We start from the raw sequence: 15,961 nt of genomic DNA, 5'->3' as shown, positions 1-15,961 counted from the left end.
GCGGGGCGCGCGAGGGAGAGGGAAAATCCTAGGCCAGATCTCTAGAGAATAGTCCCTCGATTTGCGTCGTATTCGTGCGGTGGTGGTTGCTGGCTAGGAAGCAACAACAGACATTCGGATGGGACGCGATCGCACCAATCCAGCAAGAAAGTACTTTTCGTATGACATCACGACAAACAAGTCCGTCTATGTCATGCGCTTCAAGAAAGGAGAAAGCCTATTTGAACAGACAGTCCCCTACAGGAACCAGGAGCTACCAATAAACCTCTACCCAAGAAACGTCATCATGACGTTGGTAGACACACCGAAACCAAAACAGATCGGAATGGGAGAGCTGGGTTCTATGAATGGGCAATTGTTCGCTGCCTCCTATTGAAAGAAGGACCGAAGGTCTTTTCAGAGACCATCGTAATCCCCTCAAGACCGTGGCTTTCGGGCGCGACCTTGTTCGCCACTAGCATTGAACGTAGTTCAACTCTACCAAACTCGTGGCGCTGTCGAACATTATGACGTCATTTGGTTACAAACAGGTAGAGGTCTATTTCTCAGCCGCCTATTAATATTGAATACCATGTATGCGGAATAAACGGGTTTACATTTTGCAACATTGATTTTTTTTTTCTGGGAATGAATATGCACACCAGAAGCGGAACCGGTTAAAACCGGTATGAACTGTTATTTTTTTGCTCCGCAGCAGAACCGGTACCGGACCGTTTCTGATAGAACCGGAACGAAAACGGTTCGACACCCTGAGCACAGGCATTGTAAACGAAACTAGAACTGAAGGTTTATGAAGTCGAAGGTGATACGTGATACCACGTTTGATACACACACGGACCACACGGATACATACATATGCTCGGAAGAATCCAAGCCAAGCCTATCCAACCCGGCGCAGAAGGCGAAAGTGAACTATAGAACCGTGCAGCTATGTATGATTTGAAGATTTGTCGCAAGACAACGTCCATTAGATAATTCTGTTATCGATAGAGCACTACTGTCTATACCGTCTGTAATTTCGACGGTATCGTTCATTATTGCTGAGCCTAACGGGCGTTTGTGTTTCACCTAACCTAACCTAACCTCACTACAGAATTTGCACATTACAGCGCAATTTATTACTAGGGACACGCGACTTCCGGTTAGCCTTGTTCCCAGGAGGGGGGTCCGATATGGGAATTTTGCAATTTCGCTGACGACATGGAAGGACGTCGTGAACACGATAAGCACAAAAAAGGACGGCGCGAAAAAGATAAACTCTCCCGAGTTTACACGAAAAAAAGTCATCACAAAAGGGAACGACTTGAGGAAAGCTCCAGGAGCAGGCCAGCTGCTGAACATGTACGAGATGTCCCGCAGGAAGCCGAGAAAGACTTCTCGCGCTTCCGACGTGAAATTTCAAGCATCTTTTTTGGTGACAGTAGCCCAATTCTGAGGTATATTACCCATGTTCGACAACGATTGCTGACACCTTCTCTTTTGGTGTACGTTTGCTGTTTATAATTTTCAGGGACTCGAAGCAGTACAACGATTTCTGGACGTTCTTAAAAAAATACCAGACCCAAAAACACAAGCATTGCAGCCAAGACTGTTCAGGTAGAGTTCCAACGAAATTCTTGTCAGGAAGCACTTCCTATGGTTTGGATTTGCAAAGTTAGCGTATGGACAACGACGAAAAACCTTTGTCAAGGAGCAAAAAGAAACACGCACAGCACGTACTCTGTCTAGTGTAGTAGTTCTCTGTGTAGTACGTCTTGTACTACCATGGCCTCTCGCTTCTTAATTGTCCCAGGTTTTTTTCGGCGTTTTACAATGCCCCAGCTCTCCTGCACCCTAGCATTTTTACCGTAGCGTACGTCGGTATATCTTAGGGCCAGTGACTGTGGGATAGGGGGTGTCAGGTACATGCACCGCTTCTAGTACACACAAAACACACTTGCCCTACACAAAAGTACAACATAGGCTGACTTTGACCTAGTAATATTGCACTCATCAAATTCTTTCATCCTTTTAGAAGCAATATTTTTGTTTGCACATTTTTGTTAACTAAGCAACAAATTGTCTGTCTTAAAGAGCCCTGGAAGTCGTATTAAAATTTGAAATAAGTCTTAAATGGCCGTGTATCCCATGAGCCACAGTACAAAACATTCTAAATTCTAAAACGTGTTGTACAGGTCCCGACAAAAGTTTATGGAAAACGCGAGCAGTGTATTTTCTCCTTCGTGCGACACCCTACCGGCGAGCGGGAATGGGCTCGTTTACTTGTTCAGGGGGGTGAGCATGTGCGCTGGTAGTGACACAGTGACACACTGCGGTAGTTTCGGTATGGCTTGGATGTGCTCGAAAGGTGGTTTGAATTGGTGTCGCTGCTGTTGCCCTCCTCCGCCCCTCTGAACAAGCCCGCTTCTGCTTGCCACTAGGGCGTTGCGCCAAGGAGAAAATACACTGCTCACGTTTTCCATAAACTTTTGTCGGGGCCTGTACTAAACAGTGGCAAGTAGATTTGTGACTGTGTGGTGCACATGGAAGTACATGAGAAATACTCACCGAGTACATATATAGAAATAATTTTATGCAGCTAGCATTCTTGTTACGTAAAATATTGAAGCAGTCGCATTCAAAGAGTCATAATCCATGGCCTTTTATGTTCCAAGTGCACCATCCTGTAAATGTTTAGATCCCGCTGATCCTTTTTCCGCGCCATAGAAAATTACCGCTCCTAAGTAGTCAGGATATGCTTGCACTCTTCTGTGTGAACAGGTGCTTGGTTGTGTTCCAGCCCAACCTTAGAGCTTCTACAGAGTGGTCCACCAGCCATAGTCGAAAATCATAGTAAATGACGTCATGCAGTCAAGGGAATTTTTTTGTGCCAGGAACAGTTGCCACATATTGGTACTATTTTTATTTAATTTCAATCTATGGAAATTTATTTTCTTGAATTGAACTCTGAAATTTCACAAGTCTAGCTAACATTTTCATTGTGGAAATGTGTTCCTCGTGGTCATTTTACTGCATAGAGCACTTGAAACGCACTGTAACGCAACAACAATTGCTGACAAATTTGCAGAAAATCCGCGGAAGTGAGTCTTTGGCTCCTTTGACATGCGTCATCCAAAACCACAGAGCACTTGTAGGAAAGGAGAATCACTTGTTCAACTACCAGCTGTCATAATATCGAGGGTAGAATGTGCGTGTTTGACCCCCATTTGAGCAGAAAACCTCAGTATAATTGTCGGATGGTCAATTCTCACAGTAACGAGGAGGATTTACACGAGGAGGGAATGGTTCCCGGACAAAATGGTCATAAAACGACACATTATTACACATTGGCACATTAACGAGGTTCGACTGCATTTTCAATGTGAGATAGATCAAACACTGGATTCTTATGGGTCCTTCCCACAATTTTTCTAGAACATGATCGTCCCTCAATCTCTTTGGGCATCCCGCAACACTACAACCCTGTCTACAAGGTCAACATCTCTGTGTTCTCAGGATCCGCACGAGAGCTTATGTTGAACGCAGGTATTGTGTCCGAGTACGATTCTCGAGAATCTCTACAGGAAGTGGACGTCGAAGAAGTTCGCAAGGTCTTCCACCTCTACCTGAATTTCCTGGAAAAGCAGAAATTTGACAGACTAATTAAGTTACGTGAATTCCAGCGAAATCTCCCGATCGCGCAGCATCGGGGAACCATACTGGGCGCTCTGAAGGAGAACCAGGTTGTTCTGGTTGCTGGTGACACAGGTTGTGGAAAGTCGACCCAGATTCCACAGTATCTGTTGGATGCTGGTTACGAAGGAATTGTCTGCACACAACCACGAAGAATAGCCGCAATTTCACTCTGCAAGCGTGTAGCTTTCGAGACTTTAAACGAGTATGGGACGCACATTGGTTACCAGATTCGTTTCGAGAAGCACCGCAGCAAGCATACCAAGATGCTGTTTGTAACAGAAGGCTTGTTGCTGAGACTGTTAAGTGGTGACGCCATGCTTAAGGACTATAAAGTGATCCTCTTGGATGAGATTCACGAGCGTCATCTCACTTGTGACATACTGCTCGGTGTCATCAAGTGCTTGGTGCAGCACAGGGACGACTTGAAGGTCATTCTGATGTCAGCAACCATCAACATTCAGTTATTTGCTCGATACTTCCATAATTGCCAAGTTGTTCAGGTAAGGTTTGTGTTTTGTAAGCGATTACACTCGCTGTTGAGGACGTTTTCTCACTGCTGAACAAGATTTCCCAAATGATAACTGAGAAAACAATGTTTTGAGCAGGATAATAATTGCTATAGTTAAGGTTCACATCAAATGTGTGTGTATCCCCTAGTCAAAGTCGCGTTGAAACAACCAAACATAATCAAGGCTGGTACCATTTCTCTCAGGCGATGTAGTAACCTGGTCTACTTGCAGTCGGGTCATTCCACGCCAAGTGAGCCAGCGATGCTGCTCGACCACCGCCGATTTTCACGAAAAAAATCGGAGATTATTGTGGTGGTAGACGTATCCCAAATCCAAAATATTAGCCTCGAATAGCGAGGCGTTCCGACGCTAGGGGGCTCTGAAGTTCACGCTTAGAGCAGAAACCGTGCCCCTCTGGAAGTGTGTTGTGAGCGTTCTACACCACAAAAGAAACCCAAAATTTAAACGTCTTTTCTAGAAGGACGATGCCACCAACTGACCGAGTCTCAATAGTCTACCGCAAAATTTGGGATTTGCAGGATTGTGGGAAACACTTCAAAATTTGCCCAACTTCAACGTTTTTTATAAAAATAATTACACCATCTACCAAAACTAAATTTTTCAGGTGTGAAGTGCCTCAGGAGTAGTCGGTAATAAAAGATATATGAACCCTTTCTCAACTATCTAGGTGTTGTAAAAAATTCGTAAATTCTCGGAAATCCTTAAAAAGTCCACATTTCAGGGTTAAAATTTTCAATGGCGATAACAAGCTAGAAAGATGCGCTTCACACAGAACTGTAGAAGAACTCCTCATTTATGCGTGGAGAAAAAAATTTTGAAGTTTTTTTTTTTTTTATAAACTGAAGAAATATTTTTATTTCGGCGCCATCCTTGCGACGTAGGCTTTGCGGCGCGGTCAGCGAGTATAAGCGCTTGCTGATCCTGCTGGCCTCGAAAAACCTTGAGGTGAAACTCAAGTTTTAGCAAAAGGAATGCTGGAAGCTGTTCTACAAGTGGAATGAGTCAATATTGCGAAGGTAATTTGCCTATTTCGCTAGAGCTCTTTTGACTATCTCAATGACGGGGCTGCACACAGTTCGCTGAAACTACCGACCACACATACGCTCAAATGCACGAAAGAATGAGCACTTGTGAGGATATGTCTCACAGGCATTCTGGAAGTAGACTCTGTTTGGAGTATCCGGTTTTCGGCCAGCCGGGTGACTCATCTTCACATGCTTTCGGACGGTTCAAGGCTCTCCTTTCACTTCTCATGTTCACTGCCTTGTTTATCTTTCCTGGCGGACTTGGTCAGAGGGCAGTCCGCACGAGGTACACATACAATGTCTTATGGCAGCAGTTTGACTCCGTCCTTGTTCCTTTTTGGAACTCAAATGTACAACACATTCTGCGCAGGAATATCCTATATTAGCAGTTTTAAGAGACAGTTTCAATTTCGACAGACTCGCACACGTGCAACTTGTGTTGCTGGTTTGTTAGACCGCCACTTTTTGATGGTGGTCGTCATTGCACTATCGGATATCTTGAACCTATGGACGCCGGTGACACTTCGGCGACTACTAGCACCAGCGAAGGACACCCATAGCAGTGAGTGTCGAATCGCTCTCCCCCTTTTACCATAGCTTGTTTTACCCTAACCGTTTCACGGGAAACAACGAATTAGAGCAACATATTCCATTACCTGGCTTTTCTCTCCTTCTCGTTTGTTCGCGACTGGTATTCCATATGAAAGTTCCTCTATGGGATTACAACGACTAGTATATCTTCAAGGAAATTCAGCTACAGCACATATGGCGATAGATATTTTTGCCCCTAAAATTAACCTGTAGTGTATCGGAACTCGCTCTTCATATATCATTTGATTTGATTCCCCCCTGGTGTCACAGTGACCCCATTTTCTTCCGTGACATTTTCTTAAAATCATGCGTGTAATTTCTGTAAAACCTTTTTTTCTTGTCTATGTTTTCAGGCATGACCCTAATGATCCTCCGCCGTGTAGCTTTGGCCACTGCACTACCATAACCGCACATGGTGAAATCCGCTGAATTACTCCAGTTCTGCGGTTCGAGCATTGCCGCTCAGCACATCGTATGCCTTCGGTCCAGGCGCGACAGAAAATGCGTACTGGCATGATGGCCAGGATACTGTTCATCCTATCGTTTATTTCCGTGATGTTGACAGACAGGACAAAGACCTACAGCACAAGACTTATATGTGATATCAGACTCACTAACGCATGACAACTCAGCTGTGCACGTTTTTCAAAGGCAACTCCTACAACGCTTCACCGTGAACAATCCTCACATTTAGAAAGTTTCACATTGAGTATTTTACAGGTGGTGCCGCGTCATAGCATAAAAACAAAACAAAAAATTCGTCAATCTCTGCCCCATATATATGACTTTGGTATCAGCTTCTTGGCATTTTTTGTGTGATTGGGAAGGATCCCTGTGACAGTATCGGGGGAAACGTTGAAGAGGCTCGCAGCAAAAGCTTCAGAAACCAATTCTTGACACCTGATGATCTCGGTGACCATAAACGAAATTGAAATGGAAGCTTTGACTTTGCTCATAAAACCGCCCTTTAAGTACAGGGTGGGTGATATCTCAATGGAAGTACTAATTTCTGTGACTCGAAGGAAGGAGGGGCGCAAAAAGGAACTGAAGGTGTACATGGTCGAAATTTATAGACATATTTTAAGCAGCATGGCGGCAGGCAGCAAAAGGGAAAAAGGGAAATGAGTAGTCAAAGTGAACTTGAGCTGTCCTTTGGAGCTGGTTGAAAGAGCTCCTCTATATGCAAAATATTGACTTAGTTCACTTTCAGAAAACTTTCCTGCATTCCTTTTGCTAAAATTTGAGTTTCACCTCAAGGTTTTTCGAGGCCAGCAGGATCAGCATGCGCTTATATTCGCTGACTCCGCTGCAAAGCCTATGTCACGAGTATGGCGCTGAAAAAAAAAGGATTTCTTCAGTTTATCAACGAAAAAACTTTCCTGATTTTTTCTACATGCATAAATGAGGAGTTCTTCTATAGTTCTGTGTGAAGTGCATCTTTCTAGCTTGCTATTGCTATTGAAAATTTTAACCCTGAAATGTGGTTAAGGATTTCCGCGAATTTACAAATTTTTTACAACACCTAGATTGTTGAGAAAAGGGTTAATATTTTTTTATTACAGCCTACTCCTGAGGGACTTTACACCTGCACAATTCCGTTTTGATAGATGCTGTAGTTATTTTTATAAAAAATGTCAAAGTTGGGCAAATATTGAAGTGTTTCCCACAATCCCACAAATCCCAAATTTTCCGTTAGACTATTGAGACTCGGTCAGTTGGGGGCATTTTCATTCCAAAAAAGACGCTTAAATTTTGGGTTTCTTCGGTGGTGTAGAATGCTCATAACACGCTTCCAGAGGGGCACGTTTTTTGCTCGAAGCACGAACTTCAGAACCCCCTAGCATCGGAACGGCTCGCCATTTGAGGCTAATATTTTTTATTTCGAATACGTCTACCACCACAATGAACTCTGATTTTTTTTCGAGAAAATCGTCGGTGGTCGAGCAGCATCACTGGATCACTTGGCGTGGAATGACCCAGTTGTAACATAGTAGCCTGTGTGAAGCTTGGCCTGTTGATGTTGGTGTAGTGTAAAGGTATCTTTTAAAGGCACGGTGCAGCATTTCTTACAGGAAATTGGAGGGTGTAGATTTGATCCCCTGCTCCCAGCACATTTTCATCAGGTGCCGTTCTTCACAGTACAAATAGTGCTACCCTGCAGCACTTCCAGCTGATAGGCAATGCTAAAGTATCAGTGTGTACTGTCACATATTCTCAATGATTATAAAGGTAATATGTATTGGATTAGAACAATTACTATTCCCTTATTTGTGCACAGTAGATAAGCTGTGCCCTAGTGCCCCTTATGAATTCCAGGCCTTATTTGGGGATTGGTGATAGGGTCACAAAGGAGATTGTATTCTCTTACATGAGGCAGTGGTGCATTGTCGCATCTATTTATTTATTTATTTATTTATTTTGGTACCCTCAGGGCATAAGCTTTACAGAGGGGAGTGGGACAAGAAACTAAAGAAGAAACGACAGGCACATACAAGGCAATTTCAATCATAACATAAAAATGCAAAAAAAAAAAAATAAAACACGCAGACAAGGTGGCCTAGCAAAACTAATCACTGGCAGAGTAATGAATTGCTACTGATTTCTTGAAGAGTGTAATGTCAGTTATTGATGTTAATGATGATGGCAGTTGGTTCCACTGAAGCGATGTTCTAGGTATGAAGGACTCAGAAAACGTTGTAGTTGCACAGCGATGAATACCCACTTTCTGGCTATTATCGACGCGACGCGATATGTAATGAGGTGGGAGAATGAGCGATTCCTTCAACGAAGGGTTGTGGTGATAGATTTTATGAAAGAGGTTCAGGCGACTCAATTTACGGCGCACAGACAGAGGTGGGATATGGAGGCTACTTTTCATTGATGATACACTAGCGATGCGATTGTAATTGCCGAGAATGAAACGTGCTGATCGATTCTGAACAGCTTCAATAGCGTGAACGAGCGATTCTTGATAAGGGTCCCAGATAGCTGCCCCGTATTCGAGTTTTGGTCTAATGAGTGTTTTGTACAGTGTTAACTTTAGATGAAGAGGTACTAGATAAAAATTACGTTTGATGTAACCCAGAGTGCGATTGCCACTACTGATAATGTGTTCAATATGCGTGCGCCAAGATAAGTCCGATGTGATATGAACGCCTAGATATTTATATGATGAAACGTGTTCAAGTATGGTGTTGCTGATGCTGTACTCTGAATAGTTTGAGGTTTTGCGGCAAACTCTAAGGTGCTTGCATTTATTAATATTGAGCTCCATACGCCATGTGTTACACCAATCAAGGACGTGGTCTAAATCAGATTGGAGAATGCTGGCGTCGTCACTCTTCGTAATTTCACGATATAGCACGCAGTCATCAGCGAACAGTTTTATGTTTGAACGAAGGCTGTTGGGTAAATCGTTAATGTATATGAGAAAAAGAAGTGGGCCCAACACCGAACCCTGGGGAACACCGGAAAGGACTGGGATTAGATTGGAATCGTAATTGTTAGCCGTTACATATTGGAACCGATCGCTCAAGAAAGACCGAATCCACTCCAGAACCTGGGGATTAATATTGAGGAAGTTGAGCTTATGAAGCAGTAACTGGTGCGAAACCTTGTCGAAGGCGCGTTTAAAATCAAGGAAAATACAATCTATAACTGAGGACCGATCTAACGCTATGTGGAGATCGTGAGCAAAACAAGCAAGTTGCGTCTCACAGGAAAATGATTTGCGAAACCCGTGCTGGGAATCGCTGAAAAAAGCATTCTCTTCTAGGTGACGCACTAAATGAGAGTAGATGATATGCTCAAGTACTTTACACGGCACGGATGTTAATGAAATAGGTCTGTAATTATTGGGGGATTGTTTATCGCCTGATTTGTGTATTGGGATGATCTTACCCAACTTCCAGTCAATGGGAACTTGTCCTTCAAGCAATGATTGTTGAAATATTTTAGAGAGAAAAATTGATGAGTAGACAATAGTGCTTTTCAGAAGTTTTGGAGTAATCAAATCGCTGCCCGCACTGGATGACAATGGTAATGAATCGATGATCTTGCCAATTCCCACGTCATCGACAATGATGGGGTCCATGGGCGGTATGTTTCGCATACTGAGTGGAGGGCATTGTATGTTACAAACTGAGCTGAAGGAGTTAGAAAAAGCCATGTTCAAAATGCCTGCGCACCTCTGGTCAGACTGTAGGTTGCCAGCTGAATCAAGCAAGGAAATCTGCAACTTATTCTTAGGGTTTACCGTGTTCCAAAACTTCCTGGGAGATTCGGCTAGCATGGAGGGTAACTGACTTGAAAAAAAATTGGACTTCGCATTTTTAAGAGCAGCACTATAAGCGTTCAGAGAAGCAGTATATTGCTCCCACTTCTGGGGAGATGACGTTCTTCTGGCTTGACGATAAAGCCGCTTCTTCTTGTTTTTTAGTCGTTTTAAAGTGCGGTTGTACCATGGTGATTCATTTCGTATGCGGATGACGCTTACAGGAATGTGCTTATCCATAAGCTGCGTTAATTTCGTCTTGAACATCAACCAGTTCGACTCAACCGAGCGATCATCAAAGCCATCTATGAAGCAATCAAGGAAGTTACACAGTTCATCACTGATAGCTGCGAGATTGGCTCTCTTATAGTTGCGAATGAGTTTCGTGCGTATGTAAGTGAGTTTGTACAAAGAAATGCAGTAATGAGACATCACTTAAACCATCGGAATGTACTACAGGTGATGCGAGGTCAGGAGTTGTGGTAAGGACTAAATCAAGAATGTTTGAAGTAGTAGCAGTAACGCGAGTCGGGTTCAGAACAATTTGGTTAAAATGGAAATCATCACACAGGCGAACAAAAGCGCAAGCATCATTGGATGATGGGACGCCAGGTGGCTCAACATTCCATAAGATACCTGGATAATTGAAGTCACCAAGAAGGAACACTGGTACAGACGGAAATCGCGTCGTGACAATATTTAGTGCGTCATGTAGATTGTCAACAAAGTTATTATCAGACGATGGTGGACGATAACACACGCCGACAATGATTTTGTTATGATGTGAACCAACTGAGACCCAAAGCATCTCCAGCGTGGTAGGGACATTAACAACAGCAGATAATAAAGACTCTGATACGGCGATCAGTACTCCGCCACCAACCCTTAATCCTCTGTCGGCTCTATACACCGCAAACACTTTCTCACAATTAAACAGCTCACAATTTGATATTTTGGTTGAGAGCCATGTTTCAGTAAGGACAACTACGTCGGCCTCAGTGGTGTCGATGAATGAGCTGAGTTCATCACGTTTGTTTATTAAGCTTCTAATGTTTGTATATACAATAGACAGGCGCGTGCCGTGACACCTTTCAGTGCCCCTGGGGATTTCCTATCGACTCGATCGAAGCTGACGTGAACTGGAGATAGAAGGCTGTGTTGCCTGGGTTGAAGCATGGCTTTCTGTACTTCGCGCAGTTGAGATATTGGACCTCTCAAGCACACTTGAACCATTCTGAATGTACGTATGAATTTCAGAAATAGTGTCACTAACGAGGTCATAACAAAAACATTTCATATTGATATACAACTTATTGTATTTCAGCTTAAAAGGGGCATTGCACGATTTGCCATATTCGATTAACTTCTTCCGAGCAAGTCTGGTATTGGTACTAAAGTCTTCGGACACAGCAATCTTCAAATCCCTCAAATTATGCCTAGCTTGATAAATAGTCTCACTCGTTTTGAATGACGCCAACTTCGCAATAATTGGCCTTGGCCTACAATCAGTGTACGCTCCGATTCTATGACAGCGCTCGACTGAATCACTAGAGACATGGATTCCCAAGTTATCATTTATGAGAGACAGTAGCTTTGTCTCGGATTGGGTCCACGTTTCAGATTTGTCGTCGGGTATGCCGTAAAATACAAGATTATTGCGTCTGGAACGGTCCTCGAAATCAGAAAGACGTGCCCTAAGCGACTGATTATCTGACTTAAGCTTAGCAATATCTTGTTTCGCCTGTTCCAAAGAAGAAACATTGGCTTCAACTGCCGCTAAACGTCCACAGATATCAGTAATTTTACAGGACATTTCACTCTTGAGACCTTTGCACTTCAGCTACGGCGTTCATAAGCTCAGCCTGGCCTTTTTCAATTGCAGAAGATCGATTAGTTAAGTCCTGTAGCATCTGCAACACGGTCTCTAGCTGCTTAGTTTGAATAGGACCTGGGTTTGTTTCGACGTCACCACACTGGAGCAGTAGTTGCAAAATTACATGAGCACATTCAGCAAGCATTTTCACGACGACATGTGGGCACGGCAGCTCTACAAAGAACAAGTCGCTGGTTTTCTTACGAAATAGGGAAATATTGGCCTCAACATGACTCCACAGTGCGGGGTGTTTGCTCCACGTGCTTCGAAAAGACATCACCAGTTGCTGGTCCTGAAGCTCTCTTACCTACCTACAATACCTACAAGATGCAATTAAAGGGCACTGTAGTGCACAAATGGCAGTCTGGTAGAGCCTATAAATACATGTGTTGATATATACGTGGCTTTGCTGTTCTCTTTTTTGTTATACCCATATATCGCTTATTGGCATTTCGTGACAGATTTAGTGGCAGAAACATATTTAGTTTGTGACGTCTAAGCACCCTAATTAGGGAGTGACTTTTTCGAGTTAAATGCCTTTCTCAGATTCGGGGGATAAAAATCGGGCGCTATTTTTAAATCTGTAATTCGGGGAGAAATCAGGCGATAATTGTGCCTTCGGGTGTTATCGGGTGTTTTTGTTTCTCCTCTTGTCTGTTAAGTCCTTTCCTAATCTCTCTTCGATATTTTTATTTTTTTGCGGGATCGTGACTTTCCAGCTGTAATCCCCGAAGGCATAGACAGTGTTGACACACGTGGGTGTATTGCTGGGAACGTAAGTGACCTATTCTTACAGGTGTACACGTGGCGACCTTTGTTCGTCTTCAGTGGAAACGTCATTTGAGGATTTCATAGTGACTGAAATTCGAGGAGAAATCGGGTTTAACCCGAATTTGTCAGAGGTCAGTTCGGGGGGGGGAATAACCGGGCGGAATCGGGTTTAACCCAAAAAAGTCACTCCCTAACCATAATGTATGCCTAGTTGTCGCTGCGCCACAAAACTCCCAATCATCATCATCATCATCATAATGTATGTAAACATGCGTCGGAGTATTTTGTATGGGCCGAAATAGCGTTTGAGAAGTTTCTCGCTTAACCCTCGTCGTCGGATCGGAGTCCACACCCATACCAGGTCTCCTGGGCTAAACTGTGTGTTTCGTCGACGTAGATTGTACCTCCTCGTATCCTCGCATTGTTGCTGTCCGATCCGTAGCCTGGCGAGCTTCCTCAGCTCGTTGGGTGAAGTCCAGGGTATTGCTTTCTTCTTCACTGGGCTTGTGAGGCAGCATCGCGTCGAGCATCGTTTCTGCATCATGTCCGTGCATAAGGTGAAACGTCGTGAACCCGGTTGTTTCTTGGACTGCCGTGTTGTAAGCGAACGTGACGTACGGCAGTATTTCGTCCCACGTCTTGTGCTCTACGTCAACGTACATCGAAAGGGATCCGGAAAAAGCGGTCCCGGAAAAAATGGTCCCGGAAAAAATGGTCCCGGAAAGAAGGGTCCCGGTGGCACAAGGTGGAAAAAATGGTCCCGCGGGCAGGCGATATAGCTTTGCCATCGCTTAAACACACATCTTTGGTGTGACAGTGATATATGTATTATATTTTGTGAACACGGTGTTTTATTTTCCTCTTTCTTTTATTGCTTTGAATTTTTAGATAGATAAGTGCTTTATTTAGACATTCAATACATTACAAATTATAAATTGCGTAGTGAATTGCGTAGTAGTAGCACATGACTACCCCGCTTGTTTAAAATTGCTACCCCAAAGTTGGCAGTAACTCGATCGGTGCGGGACAGATGACATTAGTGCACAAATACGCTTGGATTTATTCAAGAACAAAAACAGCGGGCAATTACATGTCACAATGCTATAGTAAGACAGGAAAAAATGGTACCGGACCCAGCCGTTATTTTCTTTCTCCCGCACATTCTTCTGAATACTCTTAGTACGTTCGTGCATACCGTGCATGAACAGTCTATGAACTAGTGCCGAAACAAGTTTTTTATTGTCACTCCTGTGTTCTTTTCTGTTCTTTCCTTGTAGTTATCATTATTAGTATTTTTTTTTTTTTTTTCAGTAAACATATTTTTTTTATTTATAATACTTCTGGCGCATGCGCCGTAGAAGGAGGGACATACAAATACAACACTAAACTACATCTCTAAATTACAAAAACAACCGAGGGCTGTGCACTGCCCATATACTAAATAAGTAGCAAGAGTAAATAAATGCACTGAAAATAAAATAAATACAAGACGAAAGGATGGACATAATCATGGCTCCCGAAGGAGTTCAGTGATGCATGCTACAAAAGAAGTGAGAGTGCCGCAGTCAATAGCTACCTGTGGCAAGCCATTCCAGTTATCAATGGTTTTGGGGAAAAAAGAATGCCGCAAGCAGTTGGTCCTAAAGCGGTATTGCACCAAATGTTTAGTGTGCTTAGTGCGACGACTACCAACGTTAGATAATGTTAGATACTTGCGTTTTGCAATACAAGTCTCGTCATTAAGTATGGACCAAAGGAGTTTAAGACGTTGTATTTTGTTTCTAGCATGGAGGCTCAAGATTCCTGCCTCTTGGAGCATACGAGTTGGAGAATCGAAACGAGAATATTTGTTATTTACAAACCGGATTGCTTTCCTTTGAATTAGCTCAAGTTCTTTTATCTTTGCTCCTATCTCTGGGAACCAGACGAGAGACCCATAGTCAATAATGGAACGTACTAGTGTTTCGTAAGCAATAAGCTTTACCTGCCGATCAGCACTACCAAGATTTCTCCTCAGCATGTAAAGCTTTCTACTGGCCCTACTAATGACTTCAGCTATGTGTTGATCCCATTTCAGATCCTCGCTAATTGTAAGGCCTAGGTACTTGTGTTTACCGACCTTCTGTAGAGGCCGCCCACTGACGGAATACTTGGAGGGAAAGACATTTTTCTTTTTCGCTGTTATCTTCATGTGGACGCTTTTTTGTGTGTTAATGGACATCTGCCAAGAATCGCACCAATTTTTTACAGAGTCAAGAGAAGATTGTAGGCATTCTTGGTCTTGATGTGAACTTATCTCTTTATACAGCACGCAATCGTCTGCGAAAAGCTTGATATCAACGGAAACTACGTTTGGCAAATCATTTATATATAGAAGGAAGAACAAGGGCCCAAGGACTGATCCTTGAGGGACTCCGGAACTTACAGTAGACGTACGAGAACGTGAACCATCAAAATATACGAATTGCCGCCTTTCAGTGAGGTATGATTCTAGGCATGATATGAGTTTACTATTTTTAAAAACGGAGCGAAGTTTTAAGAGTAGCTTTGAGTGCGACACTCTGTCGAACGCTTTCTCCAGGTCTAGAAAAATCACGTCCATCTCTTTAGAGGAATTAATAGACATCGCAATATCATGTACAAACTCGATGAGTTGGTAAGTTGTTGAAGAACGCTTTCGAAAACCATACTGAAGTCTGCTTAACACAGAATGTTCTTCTAAGAAACCAGACAAATGACAGTATACTATGTGCTCAAAAATCTTCGAACAACTAGACAGCAATGAAATAGGCCGATAATCATTGACTGATAACGCTTCAGATTTTTTTGGAACTGGTATTATCTTTGCTAACTTCCAAGCACGAGGAATTTGTCCTGAATCGTATACCTTCCGGAATATTAACTCTAAATAAAGTGATATCCACTCCGCATAGCGCTTTAAAAAGGCATTTGGGATACCGTCAGGCCCTTCGCTCTTTTTCGTATCTAGGCTGAGCAGGAGGGACAAAATACCAGGCGAATTAAAAGACACATCAGGGATTTGAGGGATTTCTTTGTCATTGACATGCGATGGGCTACTGTTGTCGTCAACAGAGTACACTGAGACGAAGTGGTCATTGAAGGAATCTGCAGTGAGGGTCCTACTCGCAGGTATTTGATTCATGCTTCTCCTGTTAGGAGTGAGATAACGCCAGAACTTTTGTGGGGAACTAACCATAAAAGA

The 15,961-nt window shown here is 43.1% G+C and overlaps 1 protein-coding gene across 3 annotated transcripts in view; it reads left to right on the top strand.

Annotated features, from left to right (window-relative positions):
• The first annotated feature begins 873 nt into the window (after positions 1–873).
• LOC135396498 (probable ATP-dependent RNA helicase DHX34) overlaps positions 874–15,961 on the top strand; it is a 60,142-nt gene continuing 45,054 nt past the window's right edge. For all 3 annotated transcript variants that reach the window (XR_010423405.1, XM_064627507.1, XM_064627506.1), the window contains exons 1-3: positions 874–1,436; positions 1,511–1,596; positions 3,415–4,175. Coding sequence is in view for 2 of the 3 variants with exons in the window: in XM_064627507.1 (XP_064483577.1) it covers positions 1,201–1,436; positions 1,511–1,596; positions 3,415–4,175 (1,083 nt within the window). In the remaining variant the exon portion in view is untranslated. The remainder of the gene's footprint in view (positions 1,437–1,510; positions 1,597–3,414; positions 4,176–15,961) is intronic.

This window comes from Ornithodoros turicata, chromosome 6 (assembly GCF_037126465.1).
Source record: "Ornithodoros turicata isolate Travis chromosome 6, ASM3712646v1, whole genome shotgun sequence".
NCBI classification, from domain to species: Eukaryota; Metazoa; Arthropoda; class Arachnida; order Ixodida; family Argasidae; genus Ornithodoros; species Ornithodoros turicata.
This window is presented reverse-complemented; position numbering and strand designations above follow the sequence as displayed.